General features: G+C 43.1%; 1 protein-coding gene across 6 annotated transcripts in view; it reads right to left on the reverse strand.

Annotated features, from left to right (window-relative positions):
• CPLANE1 (ciliogenesis and planar polarity effector complex subunit 1) overlaps positions 1-17,253 on the reverse strand; it is a 61,873-nt gene that overhangs the window by 40,200 nt on the left and 4,420 nt on the right. For 5 of the 6 annotated variants that reach the window (XM_048503543.1, XM_048503540.1, XM_048503539.1 and 2 more), the window contains exons 6-18: positions 16,973-17,196; positions 15,396-15,502; positions 14,353-14,509; positions 13,913-14,016; positions 13,624-13,806; positions 11,665-11,914; positions 8,669-8,824; positions 6,759-7,504; positions 5,654-5,865; positions 4,294-4,374; positions 3,741-3,905; positions 3,338-3,493; positions 2,834-3,062 (exon numbers count right to left, since the gene is read on the reverse strand). In XM_048503543.1, the coding sequence (XP_048359500.1) occupies positions 2,834-3,062; positions 3,338-3,493; positions 3,741-3,905; positions 4,294-4,374; positions 5,654-5,865; positions 6,759-7,504; positions 8,669-8,824; positions 11,665-11,914; positions 13,624-13,806; positions 13,913-14,016; positions 14,353-14,509; positions 15,396-15,502; positions 16,973-17,196 (2,770 nt within the window). Of the gene's footprint in view, positions 1-2,833; positions 3,063-3,337; positions 3,494-3,740; positions 3,906-3,997; positions 4,028-4,293; positions 4,375-5,653; positions 5,866-6,758; positions 7,505-8,668; positions 8,825-11,664; positions 11,915-13,623; positions 13,807-13,912; positions 14,017-14,352; positions 14,510-15,395; positions 15,503-16,972; positions 17,197-17,253 lie in introns of those variants that run through there. The other variant, XM_048503542.1, reaches the window with a different exon arrangement.

A 17,253-nucleotide genomic window follows, 5' to 3' on the forward strand; every position in this document is an offset into this window, starting at 1 on the left:
TGATTTCCGTCTATTTGCTCTCTTTCACTCTGTTCCAGGCTTAAGGCCTGTACTGCCAATTCCCAAGGAATTCACCTGAGCTTTAGTGCAGCACAGCCAAGGATAACATGGAAGGTGGTAAATAGCCTGTCTGGGAAAAGCTTTCTCACAATTAGGCTTCAGCAACTTTAAGAAGCTAGGCAAGTCTTGAGATCTTGGGAACTTACTGGCTGATGGGATATGGTGCAAATATGTGACCACCAATTTGCCCGTCAAGAGGACTACTGGGGATCCCAATCTTTAGGGAGCAATGCAGAAAAAATATCTTGGCTAGATTTTGTTATAATACCTTATTAAACATTCATAACCACCATCTGAATCACAAGAAATTTTTCCTCTTTTTGAGTATCCTGAGAACTTAAAAGCAGAATATGGAAGATCCTGACTCTAAAGTTAGCCTTGTAGAGATCACTATTGTGATTAGAGTATGACATCTTGTCTTGATCACTCCACTATTTTCTGACACTGTGCTTCTTGGAATGTGTTGTCAATTCACACACAATAATTAGGATGAGGGAGCAAGTCAATGGAGATAGTCCCATATTCTGCTCCAGATTAATGATACCCAACCTCTACCTCAATAATGTCAGAACTCTTCAGGGTCACTGGGCAACTTGTTGGGAACATCTCAAGGTATCAACATTTCTGAGACTGGTAAACATGACTAAGTTCACCACTTGTTTGGTGGATTTGGGCCCTCTTGGCACAAGGAATGTATTGATCTCTCTGGGCATGAAGTTCTGCCAAGTTGCAGCCAACTTATGACGACCCCACAGGATTTTCTAGGCAACTGTCTAAGTAAAGGTGGCTTGCCACTGCCTACCTCTATAAGCCTTCCTTGAACCAACCCTACTTAGCTTCTAAGAACTAATGAGATCAGGCTATCCTCCACCATTCTGCATCCCTCAGTTTATTGTTAGCTGGAGCCTTTCCTTGATAAGCATGATGCAGCCACAACTACTCATGCTCTGATCACATCCCGACTGGACTACGGTTGGGGACATAATGAGGGGAGGGCACTCCTTGGGATGGGACGCAGGCAGAGCCTCCCACCCTGACCGGAATCTAGTGCCCCAGCACTGAGGAGCCAGACTCTCAGAGTGGCAATCTTCAGGCTCTTGAGGATTTCGCTGCCCGGAATCCAGCACCCGTGCAAAAAAGATTGGAAAATCCCTGTCTCAGTAGCCTCAACCCAAGGAGTGGGTGACCTGGAGGAGACAGACAGTGAGTGGAAATGAGGAGATGAGAGATAGATAGAGCAAGTCTAGGATGAGATCAGAAGAAAAAAAACAACAGAAAGTAAAACAGATGGCCAGAGTCAGGCTCTGAGGCTGCTCTCCCTATCTGAGGCAGAAAAAGAACCGAGGAGGGTGACTCCCACACAGGAACGGGAAGTTTAAGAAAAAATTCTTCCTGCCTCCCTATTGGGAGCCATCTGCAAGATGCCCTCCTGTCTCAGTGGAGAAGGTTCAGTTAGTGCAAAATGACCACCTCTAGCTATTAAGAACATATCCTGCTGGTGGTAGTAGTAGATGAGTTGTCTCAGCTGTCTTCTAAGCAGCTAAGTGTCCTGGCTGTTATGTTTCAAACCCCAAATAGTTCCAGGCTATGAACCACGTATTCTAAAATGATTTGTGGAAGTCCTTTACTGTGTGCCCCAACCTCGGAGTAGTGGCTAAGAGGGAAAGGGCCTTTTCTGCAGTGGCACTTTGTATATGGAACTCTATTTCAATAGCCCCAACCTGGAGTGAAGGTAACTCTTGGAAAGAACGAAATGCATAACCATATAACCAACTTTGCGAAACAAGGGAATAAATGAGAAACTAAGGTGTTCCTGTACTGTGTGTTCCTGCATTGCAGGGGGTTGGACCTGATGGCCCTTGGGGTCTCTTCCAACTCTATAATTCTAAGGCACAAATTGCTCAAGATGCTTCTCTGTTGTTATTCTCTGTTGAACAGGAAAGTATGTGCAGAGCTTCTCAGCTGATCTTCATACAGAAGGGGTTGTGCTAACTGAAACACGAGTGCTCAAACTCTAGAAGTCCATTCCCTGTGTTTCACCACATTGGATGGAGGGCACAAAGGAGAACTATTCAGAAAATTCCAGCTAAAAAATGAATAAAATACATTCTTTTGCAAGGATTGAATGAAAAATCTTAGGCCGTTTCCGCACGGCCATCGAGGCGCCTCCACGCCGGCAAGAATTCTGCCAGCGTGGAGGCAGAGGCCGTTCGCATGCAGGCATGCGGACGGCCTCTGGAGAGGCCGGCAGACAGCGGAGCCGCCTCTTCCCCCCTTCCCTGTCCCACGTACCTCTCGTGTCGCCGTCCTGCGGGCCTCCTCAGCCCCGCCCACGCTGCCCTCCGACCTCCAGGGGTCGGAGGACAGCGAGGGAGGGACTTAGGAGGCCAGCAGGACGGCGACACGAGAGGTACATGGGAAAGGGAAGGGGAAACAGCGTGTTCCCGGCGGTGCGGTTCACACCGCGCCGCCGGGAAGACGCTTTCCCCTCAACAACAACCCTTTAAAGGGTTGTTGTTTAGGGCGGCCTGACGCTGCCCTGGGGGAGGGGGAGCGCAGTCAGGTCGGCGCTGCTGCGAAGCATCTTGCTGCGTTGTAGCAGCGCCGCCTGTGCGAATGGCGGCCTGGGGGCGGCGTTTTTACTGCCCCCAGGCCGTCGTTTTTGGCCCGTGCGGAAAGGGCCTTACATTTAGAGGCTTGATAAATCTATAATGAGGCAGAAAATAAAATAATACAGCACATTCATTTCATTGTTTATAAGAAAATGACTTACCTTGAAAAGCTGTTGTTGCTTTGGCAATACTGATTAAAAGCCACTCCAATTGAAACAGACATCTTCCAGTCTCCAAGCTTATGTACCAGCCACATAGCTTCTGGAACTAGCCCACCGATCAGAAACAAGTCAAGACAGTATTCAGCTGTCCAGACATAAGAAAGACCTTGATCCGTAATTGCTGTGGTGATTCTGGAATGCTGCAATGGTGTAATACGAGGATACCTGTCTAGGGTTAAAAAAAAGAAATCAGCCCAAGTGCAAAGTGAAATTGTTGGATAACTGATCTAGAGGACCAAGTGCAAAGCGAAATCTCCCATCGTTTTCAAACAAAAAATTACCATGAACCTTCACAGCTGTAAGATTAGCTGTTCTTCTTGGAACTCCTGAAACAATCACCATCTAGTGCCCCAGCATCTACAAGTCTGTAGTTCTCTGTACTTAGTAGTGCTGAAATCCAGTGGAGCTGCCTTATGATAGTAAATTGTAAAACTGACAGAATACCTGGCTTGATGTGAAGTGAAGGTAACACGTCAATGTTATGCGGAAGAAGCACAAAAAGCGGCTCATTAGTGAAGTAGGCCGCCATGAATCGTGCCAAGGACTGAACTACTGCCAGGATAGCCTCAGTATGAACAGATCTTATCATGAGTTCAGCATCTGAAATGAAAAAGTATATAGCATAATGGCCGTTATATAAGTCAAAGTCATTAAGAATTCAACATAGCACAGAATTACGTCCTTCTAAGTCTACTCAGAACTCTTCCCACTATACAAAAGATAAACAGCATTCATTCTGAAAACAGCCCTTTAAAAGACAATAATAGTATTACCATTTCTAACAGTGGTATAAATGACAATCAATAGTTTGTTTTACTAAACTGTGATATTCTAAACTGCGACATACCTGGGACATTGTCCTTCTCGCTTACGGAAATATTAGTCCGCTTTAGGAGCTCATACACGAGATGATCACACAGACCTTGAGCCTTGCTAAGATTGTAGTAATACAGATGACAATATAATATAGCAAGGCAGTATCGAGTTTGAAGAAAAGGTATTCTCTTTCCTCCTATGTTAAACAGAATTTTCCAAAATTAAAACATAACCCTGGACATTTAGCAGAAAACAGACACATGTTTATGAATGTTAAGCTCTGCTCACCCTGACCTGGATAGTCCAGGCTAGCCCAATCTCCTCAGGTCTCGGAAGCTAAGTAGGGTCAACCTTGGGAGACCACCAAGGAATACCAGGGTTATGACACCAAGCCAAGCAATGGCAAACAACTTCTCAACTCTTGCCTTGAAAACTCTCAAGGACTCCAAACTGTGCACCAATAGTTCAGTGTTCTATTGAACTTGCTTAGAAGTCAGGTTTATAGGAGATATCTGCTAATGCAAATTAAAACCATTACATTTTCCCAGATGATGCCTAGACATTGAATATTTCTACCACCTTACCTTTTCCTATGGTTTCCTGAAGAGCTTTCTCCCATATCTCCACAGATTCTCTATAAGACCCTGTCAGAAATTGTTCTTCACCTTTAAAAAAGAAGACAAAGCACTAAAATCCAGCACTTAGATCTTCTTTGGCTGAAAAACCTACTATATTAGTCAGATATTGGAATAGGTAAGCTTTAAGTTGAGCGAAAGACAGACAATGTGATTCATTTGAAAATTATTTCAAACTGTCCTAAAAGTTAAACAATATCCTGTCTTCTTCAAAAACACAAATTCAATAAAAAGGGCACAACATGGGGGCAGATGAGCCCTCTCCTCAGTTCCCCAGATAATCCTGCAACCACCATTGCTGCTGATGTTCCAGAAAGATAGCATCAATAGTATCCAGTTTTCAGTGATGGTGTAGGTTGAGATACCACAGATGGATCAAATTCTCTCACCAGCTCTCTTACTAATCTAGCAGCCTGGGCAACACCCCTCCCCCTTCAAAGGGCTTTCCAGCAGTGCAGGAAGCCCTAAAGATAAAAAACAAAAAACAAAAAAACCCTGCCGAGAATTCCCGATAGGGGAAAGCAGAGATATGCCGCAGAAATCTTGCTGTATCTCACAGGCCGGCTCCACTGGCACAAGGGGACTGGATGGGCAATGGAAGCCAACTAAGGTCAGCTCCAACCCTTGGCCTGTCCCCCTGCAATGTGGCCCCAGAGGGAAGTGGCAGCTTCCGGGTTGGGTGCTGCAGAGCCACATGGACACTGTCCACTGGGGAAGTGACCCCCCCACCAGCGCATTTGCCCCTTGCTGAGGCATGATGGGCACCCACATCAGTACAAGGTTGTGCCAGCTCCAGAGGGAATCCCCCCCCCCCCCCCGGATTGGGCTGTTAATGCCATATGAGGTCTCTAGCAGTGGCTATTGAAAAATAGCTCATCTCTCCCAGGAGCCTGTCAGGCCACTATCCTATAACTGGAATTTTTTTTTACTACGTGGAAACACAACTTCCTCTCAATAGCGGTACTGACAAATGCTCAGCAGAAAGTGACGACAGTCCTCTTGAAGTCGTCTCCCCAGTCCTGCCACATCCCCTGCTTCTGGTCTATTGTAGGGGAATATGTATACTTGAGACATTTAAGACTTAATAGTGATGAAGACTTTTCAAAGGTGAACACTTAGCAAGAATTAACTAAAGGCATTTTTGGGACATGAGGAAATTAGAATAAGTGAAAGCCTCATGCTAATTTACTTAACATACTAAAATAACTATGTCTTTTGACCAACTATGTCTTATGTACAAGGCCTCAGGGACAAGATACATCAATCGGTCCTGAACATCAACAGAGTGTAATTTCATGCAAAAACTGACCAGCCACAGAGTTCAGCTTCAGTGTTTTCTCCAGTTTCTCCCCTGAAGACTGCAGGATGGCCTGTATGTGACTCGCCAGAGCTTCAATCATTGGTTCTTTGTGTACATTTTGTATTTCAGATTGTGGTTTACTTGAGATCAGCATTTTCCTGCTTGGCTGCGCCCGATACCAAAGGACATGCTGATAGAGAAACTGCCACAGTACAGTTAACCTGAAATTCAAAAAGTATTCAAGACCAGTATCATAAGTCAGTTTAGCCAAAGATTAGCAATGGATGCTGCAACAGATTATGTAGCATATTATATGGAACAGGAAGGAATGCCGTAAAACAATACCGTATTTACTCAAAAGAAAAACTAGCCTGAATGTAAAATGACCCCTTTAAAAATGTTATCCCCCACCCTCCACAGTTATTACTGGACATAACTATAACTTGTATGTGACTGTAAGATGACTCCTTCTTTTTTGATGGCACACTGGGGACGGGGGAATCTGGTCTTGCATTTGAGTCTAAATTGTACTTGCAACTTGATTTAAAAACTCCAAGTCTGCAAAAAAAAATTCTTAGTTTGAAAAAAATACCCAGTTTTGGTGCACTTCCCCCAAGCTAATACAGTCACCTGCATGTATCCAGGGCAAAGAGGAAGAAGCAGTAAAAGGGGTGGAGAAGGGGTCTGTAGAGCAAGCCAGACCGAGCAGTTGAGGGGAAGCAGAAAATGTGATTTCCCGTCCTGTGTGAGTTCTCACGGATGCCCTCTTGTCTTTATATATATTGCAACCCTCACTTTATGAGACAAAACACAAATGGGCAGATGCCAAAGAACCACATAGTTAAAGTTGCAAGTCTTGCTTTATTTGCTGCATAATAGGCACCAATGTATTGAGGGAAGTCCCAAAACCAATTTCTGTTACAACAGGCAGCTTGATGTTGGAAGAACCCCTTGCCCCATCTTGCCTAAGATAGTTCTTTGGAATCCATGCCATCACATTTAACAGGCTTTATTCAGAATATGTTAAACTGATAAACCCACAATTATCCTATGCAACCCCACCCCCCACCCCATGTTAAAAGAACACTTCATGCAGATTAGGAAACAATCCTACCTCTTTTCTGAATTCCTTCCCAGCTTTACTGCTGGAACAGAGTTTTTAAGTACGGAATTCACTGCACAACAATTTTGATGGCAGCTCCAGTCCTTAGCTTGAAATGCAAGCGTAGCTAAAGAGTCCAGTTTTACACTGCTGTTGACATCCAGGATTGCTGGAAGCATCTCATATTGAGGCACTTTTTTGTCATTTAGGCAACAGGAAACCATTTTCAGCAAAGAGAAGCCTCCCAAAAGATTACTAGGAAACAGACGACCATGCTGTTCAGCAAGAATTAGTTTTAGGGTACGCAACGTCAGCTTTAGCAGATGTCCCAGTGTCTGGCCGTGCATAGCATCCCAACTCAGGAGAGTCAGAAACTGCTGAAAACAGTTTAAGACACTCTGTATCCATGGATTATCCTTGAAAGAGTGACTTAAGTTTGCAAAGTTAAGCTTTCCATACTGTAAAACACTGAAAAAGTGTACAATGCAACTGGTAGTGCAACTTAGCAATTTATCTCTTTCTTGTACACTTCTTGAAATGCCTACTCTCCAAGCTGCAAGTAGATTTTTTTGAATATAGTTCAGTTCTAAAGTTCTGCCATCTTTCTCTTCAGTTCTGTCCACCGCATGAATGGTGTCGAACATGGATGCAAATTCCAACCTGCCCTCGTTGCTTAAAGAGGTATCGGCATTTTGGCTCCCAAAAACAAATGAACTGCTTTGAAACTGCTTGTCTTCATCAGAATCTTCAGCGTCATTCTAAATTAAGAAGAAACAGTATCCTTTATCAGAAAGCTATCTTTTGCAGACGTCTACACGTACAGAAAATACGGGCGAGTTCCCGAACAAAAAAGAGCTATTCTGAAGAACTCTGACGCTGTAGCAACTGCAGTTAGAGAAATATGAAATGGAGAGGGCAACTCAAGAATATTCAACGAGCAGATTTCTTGCAGGGCAGAGGAGCTATGAGTCCTGACCTGGATAGCCCAGGCTAGCCTAATCTCATCAGATCTCAGAAGTTAAGCAGGGTCACTCTAGTGAGTATTTGGAAGGAAGACCTCCAAGGAATATCAGCATCATGATGTGGAGGTAGGCAATGGAAAACCACTTCTGAAAGTCTTTTGTTTTGAACACCCCACCAATGGGATACAATACATCAGATGTGACTTGACGGCAAAGAAAAGGTGGGGGAACAATGAATTGAACCTTATCAATAATTTAAAAGGCCACCAACAAAACAGAGTAAAAGTAGTACCTTCTAATCTTGGAATTGAGTGGAGTGACCAGCTCGTTGGCTGCATATTACAACTGATCACTATTCTTTATTTTATTCAAGGACGTCTACATAGCACATAGGCTTTGTGACAAAAGAATATAACAACAGAAAGACATGGAAAGGAACATTCAGCACTTTGGAAAAAGGTAAATATTGAATACATGATTTAAAGTAATGAATAACTGAACATTCTCATGGCTTAATGGACTGTTATAAATGAGTCACTGGAGAGGTGTACAGTTTTTTTGCCAGACCATTTCTCCATTCAATGGTTGATTTTCTGAAAGACTTTAACTTGGATCCTGCCTAGAACTTCCTGAAGCAAAAAGAAGAGTGCCCATTTCCACCAATACCTCCCGCCCCACGTGTCATTCCAAAATGTCCCCTGAAATGCTACTTCTGAGGGACAGGTGACCTGTAGAGATAGGTTGGGGAGAAATCAGAGCTAACGTGGGAGGACGGAACAGGCAAAAATGACCACCCACCCCAACCTCCTGCATCTGCAGAAATTCTAGGCAGGATCCAAGTTTGTCGTCAGAGAAAAGAGAAAATATTGTATCTTGCTATGCAGAAGACCAAATAATGGCTGTCACATACTAGGATCCTATATTATACATATATCAACAGACTAGTTTAAAAACAAATACCTGAAAGCCTATTACTTTCCTATTTTGTTCTGTCCCTTCGTCATCTTGCAGAAATTTTGGAATTGCAGAGACAAACGAACTCTGGTGTTGATGATTCTGTAATATACTAACTCTTAAGGAGGACAGCGATCGCAGTGGCAGACGTTTTTCTCTAGGCTGAAAATGACAACACAGCCATATGATTGTTAGTTTGTCCCTTCTGAATAAAAGATGAATGTGAATACTATGTTCTGGCTGACATCCTGATAAGATCACAAGAAATATTGCCAATAATATACAGGGAGGGACATAGTTATCATGACTTGCTAAACATTACAAGGACCAAAAATAAAAATGGAAAGCAAAGTTAGGCCGTTTCCGCATGGGCCAAAAACGGCGGTCTGGGGGCGGTAAAAACGCCGCCCCCAGGCTGCCGGTTAAGCTTTACAAGCTTGGCCGCTTGCTGAAACGCGAGCAGCGCCTTAACCCGGCTTCCCTTCCCCTCCCACTCAGGTGATAAATCAGGCAGCCTAAAAAAACAACCTTTAAAGGGTTGTTTTTGAGGGGACAGCGTCTTCACGGGCGGCGCGGTCGCGCTTAACAAGCACCCCGCTGGGAGCGATTGCCAGCTTCCCTCTCCCACTTCCCTGCGTCCCTGTCGTTCGTCCTGCTGGCCTCCTAAGTCCCTCCCTGCGCTGTCCTCCGACCCCTGGAGTGGTCGGAGGGGCAGCGCATGGGCGGGGCTGAAGAGGCCAGCAGTGACCTAATGATACAGGGACGAGGGAAGTGGGAGAGGGAAGAAGGAAGAGGCGGGCTCCAGGCGGAGCCGCTACTCTCCCTGCGGCGAAACAATGCTGGGCCCGGCTCGCGACCGCTATGCACTTGCTAGACGACGGGCCTCCACCCCCACGCCGGCAGAATTCTTGCCGGCGTGGGGGCGCTTAGAGGCCATGCGGAAACGGCCTTAGTATCTGTGGCAATCCGACTTGTAGAAAGAACAACTAAACTATTGTTAATTATATTTTAGATGCAAACTAGGCTGCAATTTCATGCAAGCTTTATTCTGTTCCATTAAAATAACTGAGGTAAATTTCTTAGTACATATGCATAGGTTGAAATGACAGGACTAGGGATAAAAATTTTTGTGATAATTGAAATATTATCAGGACACCTGGTTAATACTTTAGACATGCTACAAACTCGAGAAGGATGTGCTAGGAAATGCACAGTGCAATCCTACTGATTTCAATGAACTTGTAGGATTGCACCGATAATATATTAAAATAAATATGTCACTCCATAAGTATTTACTCTGAAAGATCCCAGAGAACAAAAAAGAATCTTAGAATTTATAAGCCTAGTACATATTTTATTCTAGCCTGTAAACTGGAAACTAAAATATTTGAATACTTTCTTCCACACAGAAACCTGTTTAACCAGAAAATAAACATTTTATAAGAAACTAACAGTGCAAAGTTACATACATCTAAAGTCACTTATTTCAACAGCAGTACAACGCTGTTTAGGACTCCAGTTAAATTATGTAAACTAGGTCGATCCAAGCCCATAAGCTGTATCAGTACCTGTCTTAGGGCACTATAATGCAAGAAAGCTCTGGTTACTCTGAAAACCTTCCAGTGGAAAAGCAAGAGCAATTCCACTGCTCCAGGTTATATGAGGCAGATGTGTTTCCTTACTGTATTTTTCCAGCTGCTGCCCATTCTCCTGACTATTCACCAATAGAGCAGGGGAAAGGGTCTGTCATCCAGAAAACTAACTGTTCTCACCCACCTCCTGAACAGCATAAACTGCTGAGAGAAGAGGTGACAAAAACTTCTTTTTGCCAATTGATGCAATGTAGTTTGAGCCTATGTTTAAATGTATGGAGCCAGCAGCCCACCGGCTGGCTATGAGGTTCTTCAGAATACTTGCTTAAAAGAAAATCCCTCAAGGTTGAACAGGGAAATTGGAATACGTAATGTGTCTCTTCCTCTTCCTCTTCCTCTTCCTCCCCCACCCCCACCAAACCTATTACATTTCTCTGCTCCATTCTTCTTGGCTTATGCTGTCCCTGTCACTCCCTAGTGAAACCTGACTCCACTCTGTCAAAAAGAAAAGACAGAATGAGAAGATGGTAACACAACTGATGTCTCACCTCCAAAGAATGGTGAGGAAAAGCAGCTAGCTGGATGAGGCAGGGATACTGCAAGTTAGGCTGCTTATCCCATCTCCCTTTAACCATGCCACAGCACCACTATGTTCCTCTACAAGTCACCATCTTCCCTATCTACTTTCACCAGCAGCCATTCAATTCTGTATAAGAGTAAGGTCCTTTCCGCACTGCGGAAAGGGCGCTCCTCCACCGGCAGGAATTCTGCCGGGGGAGGAGTGAGGGCCGTTCGCACAGGAGCGTGCGAGCGGCCCCTGCAGAGGCTGGCGTGGGAGAGGCGGCTCCGCACAGAGCCGCCTCTTCCCCGTCCCTCTCCCACTCACCTTGTCGCCTTCGTCGCCCTGCTGGACTCCTAAGACCCACCCACGCTGCCCTCCGACCTCCAGGGGCCGGAGGACAGCGAGGGAGGGTCTCAGCAGTCCAGTAGAGCGACGAAGGCGACGAGGTGAGTGGGAGAGGGACGGGGAAAACAACGTGTTCCCGGCAGTGCCGTTTGCACCGCGCCGGCGGGAACGCACTGTTTTCCAGGAGGGAGGTTTTTGGAGGCGGCCTGACGCCGCCCTGGGGGTGGTGGAGGGGAGCCAGGTCGGCGCTGCTGCGTTTTAGCAGCACCACCTGTGCGAATGGCTCCCTGGGGACGGCATTTTTGCCGTCCCCAGGGAGCCGTATATGGCCCATGCAGAAAGGCCTAAGAGACTGTAGGAAGGGCAGAGCACAAGGCTCAGGGGATGTAGTCTTGCTCTGTGCTGCAAGACATTCACACAAGTGGATACCATTTCCAGGCAAGGATCTGGACACTTTAATTATAACCTCCCATAATAGTCAGAAGCCAAAAAAGCAACAGTACCTTAGATGCAGTCAGACTGTGGTGTAGTTTTTCAAGTCTCTGGGCTGAGTCAAGCAGTAATGATCTCAAAAATGCTGATGGTGAAAAATTGCTGCAAAATCTAAGAACCGTTATGTTGTACCCATCAGAGACAATGAGGTAAGGTAACCTTGGATGGGATGTTACAGAAAACATCTGCCTCATATGATCTCCTTCAGAGGCTGATGAATTATGGGAGTGATTTGAATCTTGAAACAGAGCGAGGTGTGATCTGGCAAATAAAAAAAACCATTATCAGGAAATGCAATCAGCAAATATAGTCTATCCTACCATGCAAACACACCCATGCAAACCTCCTCCAGATCCATTTCTGCCCCTGTAGAAGGGAAGTCTCTAGTGATAATTTAAACCTTGTGATTTTTCATGGAAACATATATACCACAACATGCGAACCAAAAAAGCACAATGGAAATAATGAAAGCAATGAAACATGCGAAGGGACCTGCAGGATATATTCTCAACAGCAAAAAGGATATTTACATGTCTCTTGCACTAGCTGTTTTCTGTTGGTTTGATAGAAATTTCAAAACTGCATCATTAACATTTTGCCATAAAGTTTTCTCAGATAAGTCTCTTTTTTAATCAGAATAAGCTTGCAACCAGGCAGATATTCTAGTGTGCAAATATCTTCAATCTCTTTTTTGAACTGTAATAATATAGCTTTACTTCTTTCAGGATCCTGACATGATCTTTATGGATACATTAGATCAGTGTTTCTCAATCTTTTCAACGTTGCGGTACCCTTGACCTCACTCTTCATATCTCAGGGTACCCTTGAGGTTCGTTTGATTTTATTTTTATTATTTTTTTGCATTTTTTAGGGTTTTTTCCATTTTTGGCCTGTAGGTGGGGGGAGTGGCAAGCAGGGGGAGGGGAGGGGAGGGGAGGGGAAAGAAAGCAGCGTTGACAGCAGCGTCATTTGTTTGCCTAAATTCGGCATGGATTGGGGGGATTTAAAGGGAGAGCTCCTTTTAAATCTACCCCCCCCCCCCAATCCATGCCAAATTTAGGCAAATAAAACAATGCTGTTTTTCAATGTTGTTTAAATCTCCCCCTTCAAAATCCATTTGATTCCGGTGGGGGGGGGGGGAGGCGGTAGCATTGTCATGGTACCCCTGGGACGTGCTCATGGCACCCCAGGGTACCATGGAACCCTGGTTGGGAATCACTGAATTAGATACATACAAAGAAATGATTTTCACTCTAGTAGTGCAGGATATTTTAGTGCAATGCAGTATAGGATACCAATACTGAGTCTGAGTTGCAGGGCATAGCCGCACATTTGCAGATTTCTATGTAACAATATTTAATGTAATCTCTGTTTCCTAATGCTTCAGGTCTCTTGCTACACTTAATTTAACTCTTAATATTAAGAAATTAAATGAATGCTAAGTTGTGAACTAGTATTTTATTCATGCCAAACCCATCTATCAGAAGTCCTATATCTACCAAAAATACCTCTATATAGCATTGTGGCTGCAATTTTAGAAATCCCGCATTTTGAATACTTATTTCACAAAATTTAATTTCATTATTTGAAAAGAATCACTGAGTTAATGCTTTTGAAGTTCTACAGAATTATATAGTGGTTTTTTAAATCAGAATTTTATTTCATTCCTCATTTTGCTGTTGTGTTAAGATGACTGTTACTAATGACAGCCTCTTAAGACAATATAAAAACATCTGGTCCTAATATGTATTTAAATAATACTTAAATGATGAATATGTTATTTGCTTAGCAAAGCCATTTAGAAATAGAAGAGAACTATGAATGAGACACAAATATTGAGAAGACACAGAAAGAGGAAAATAATTAATTGGACAACCAGACATTTAAAATAGAAAAAAGGATTGGAAAGGAAGATATGATCAAATGATTTTTTTAAAAACAAACCTCCTAAAATTTTTGATTTTTCTCACCTGTATGTTATTAGTGGATGCAGAGGAATAAATTCTGCTGGGCCAAACTCTACAGAGCAACCAAAAGTAACCAAAGTCAGTAATTCACCCAAACACGTCATTAAGACCAATGACCCACGTTTTAACATGCAGGCCAAGAAAAGGTTATTGGGAGTCCAGCTCATGCTAGCAATCCAATAGGACCTGTGAACAGAACAACAAATGACACTTTCAGGAATAAGCATTCACAGTACAGGGTTTTAAAAATATTTTCTGAGGGGAAAAGTTTACTTTTTGAATAGATACTGACCTTATAAACTTTGATGGAACCTTCCGATTCTTGCTACCACAGCCCTTAACACTTCCAGAAACAGTAACGAAATTCATGGTGCTCATAAACAAAATCTGAGTTGCCTGAAATTTTTTTTAAAAGACACATTTATAGCGAAAGACAGAATAGTCAAACTGCATGAAACATACCACCATAAAATCTGAAGGTTTGTCTCTTATTTGAGGATGTTCCTAGCTCTTATCACAAATCAATACAGTTTATATTAACACTTGCTAAATATAAACATTGATGCAATGTACGTAATATAAAATACACATTTGCAAACTCATGACACACTTTTACTACTATTCCTTTACTAAAGTCTTTGTCAGATGTAATTCTACAGAGGTTTACAGTCCCACCATCAATAGCCTAAAAAGTACAAACAAGACAATTTTGTCATGCTACTATGTTCATACCTGTGGATCTTTCTGATTGACAGCTATTGCCAGTACAAGCCCATCATTTGAAAATGAAGTCAGCAAAGCACCTCTTGATTTCACTGACTCACAACAAGGAATCAGATTAGGCAGAGAGCATGTTTGCTGTGCCCAATGTATCTGAGAAGGAGAAGAACTACGCAGAAGAAAGACAGATGAAAAACACAAAAGGAAACATTAGATATGGATGGATTTCTGTGGCCATGGTCAGCTATTTTTACTGATGTGAAACAAAAAAATGAAATTCACTGTTCTATAAACTGAATTTTAAAATCAGAATTACAGACATTAACATTAACCGTGCAATCCAAAGGGAGGGGGGTTTGTGTGGCAAAGTTGCACTGAAAGTGGTGTGACTCCTGGGCCACCGTCATTGCCACTTGCATTGGCCAAGGGGCGTGGATGCCAATAAAGGGGTAATTACATTGGCGGCTGGATACCACATGGCTCTGCAGCAGCCAGATGTGGAGGTTTGTCTCTGCACTGCTGGAGGGAATGCCAGTGTGGATGGAGGCATTCCAGAGGTGTTCCTGGGGGCGGGCCAACTTTAATCAACTTTCAGAGCCCTTTTGGCCTATGAATGCCCCCTCTTCTGAGTACAGACTTATACCACCAAAAAGGGAGGCATAAGCCACCACCTTGAATGGGGTTTTTCATGAATAGAAGGGTTTTCCTTTGTTTTCCTGGCAGCCATGCTGCCAAATGCCTCTTTGGAGACAGCATGACTGCTCTGTTCCTGCCTGCTGCGTGCGCGCGCAGACACAAAGCCTTTGGATTGGGCTGTAAATGTTAGGATACACAGCATGCATGTGAAAATATGCAGATTGATTAAATAATCACATAGTCAGCTAGCAATTCAATCTATTCATGCAAATATGAGTACATTTGACCATGTTTACAAAAGAATTTTCACTTATAAAAGTAGCTGTATATTATTCAAAACATGTCATAATACATTTCCAAATTTTAATATCAGGCTTCAAAAAATTGTGTTCTAATTTAATAATTTTTTGAAAACATACCCGGGACTTCTAAAACTGTTCTCCTGCCACCGAATTTCTAAAAATGTTAGCATCAAATGCTCCTCAGAACAAAATGCAAAACAACACAAACAGCAGTCACCCAGCATCTGCCAACAAATCAAAATAATGTTTAATAACAATTACTGGAGGGAGAGATCTATAACCAAAGTTCAAATTGCATAAAACCATTCCTGAAGCACACTGGGAGAACAAAACTGAATACTATGAAAATTTATATGACTTAAACTTGACAGTTAAAGCTGCAAATATAATGAGCTCACGCAAGTATAGAAAAGTGTAAAATACTATGGCAGAATCCTAGCCAGGCAAAAATACATATGAAAGGCCATGTTTATCGCTGCCCAAGCACCAATCACAGCAGATCCCCTGGCACAAGTGGTTAGGATTATAGAGTGTGCTTATTCATCTCCTCGCTTATCACCCAAGGACTTTTCTGCTTGCCCCACCTCATTTCTGCTATCAGAGCTGGGCAGGAAGGTAAAGACAGTGGATGGTTCAGCTCCCCCAGTATGTTCCTATCTCTGGAAATCACACCAGTTTTATAGTATGAATGGACACCAACACATGATTAGACACATATCCACTCTCAATTTACACATTGTAGCATATACATGATTAAACAATCATGATTGCTCCTGTCGCATCGTGTTCGGCACATTATGACTAAGGCTGCTTCATTTTGTCTTCAACGTGCACTCAGACAGAGGCCCTCTTGCATAGGCGAAATACGGTTCCCCTCAGTCTAAGAGGCAGCTGCTGAATTTGCAGCAAGGAGGGGAGGAACTAATGGGCAGCCAGCTTAAAATTTTAACTTAACTGATGCTTGAGCTAGGAGAAAACAGACCTACTATATAGTGTGGATTTGTCTTGCAGCATTACAAAGACAGACAAAGCGGTCAGATCAGCTATACTGAGGGCCAGTAGCATCTTAGAGGCTCAACAGAGGATATTCGATTTACAGAAAACTTTAGAGAGTCTGAAGTTTCGCTTCATGCAGGTGCGACTCGCAGAAACGCCTGAAAAGCTTAGTGAAACTCGAGACGCCATTTGAACCTAGAAAGCAGCCAGATTGAGTCAGCGGCATGACCTGGAGGACAGCCTGGTCTGGCTGCTGTTGACCGCAGTTTGAGACTGAGAAGACCCCAAACAAACAAACAAAACAAATGAGACAATTTTCTTCAATCATATTTATTCTTCCCAATATTTTATCCTTCAGTCCATCATATCAGAGCTGCCCCTGAACAAGACTCACCAGGTGCTATGAAGTTTTAAGCAAACATCTATTTACCCTGGTTTTTCTTCGAAAATTTTGTGTGTTTTATTTTACAACTCTTCCTAGGTGGTAGGGGTCTGGGAAGGCTAGAAATTTAATGTAGAGCCAACAGCATACCATGCACAAATGACACGATTTCTGTCATGTTCTTTTTAAAAGACAGCTAATAGCAAATATACAACACATTTAGACCATGCTCATGACTACAGGGCTGATACCAGAAGACTTATTGTACAAGCCACAAAGACCATTCCCAATTAAGATCATAAGAACGAGTGTTTACCTCATTTCTGATGAATTCAGCACTCACTGCAGCTTCTTTCTCTTCAACAGATGGCAATGAAACTGAAGCTTCAGGAATAATTTGTGACCACTGTCCCATTAAACAATGCTTAGACGATGTATTTTCACATTCTGTGTTCTCCCACAGAAAGACACAGACCGAAGTAGCAAGGAGCAGTTTTTTTCCATCATCAGAAACATAAAGATATAGCTTCAAAGAACATTCTAGAAAATAATATTGCATGTCAGAACAGCTTCTCTCTTATTATCCGCATAATATAT

Source organism: Sphaerodactylus townsendi, linkage group LG07 (genome assembly GCF_021028975.2).
Source record: "Sphaerodactylus townsendi isolate TG3544 linkage group LG07, MPM_Stown_v2.3, whole genome shotgun sequence".
Classification (NCBI taxonomy): Eukaryota; Metazoa; Chordata; class Lepidosauria; order Squamata; family Sphaerodactylidae; genus Sphaerodactylus; species Sphaerodactylus townsendi.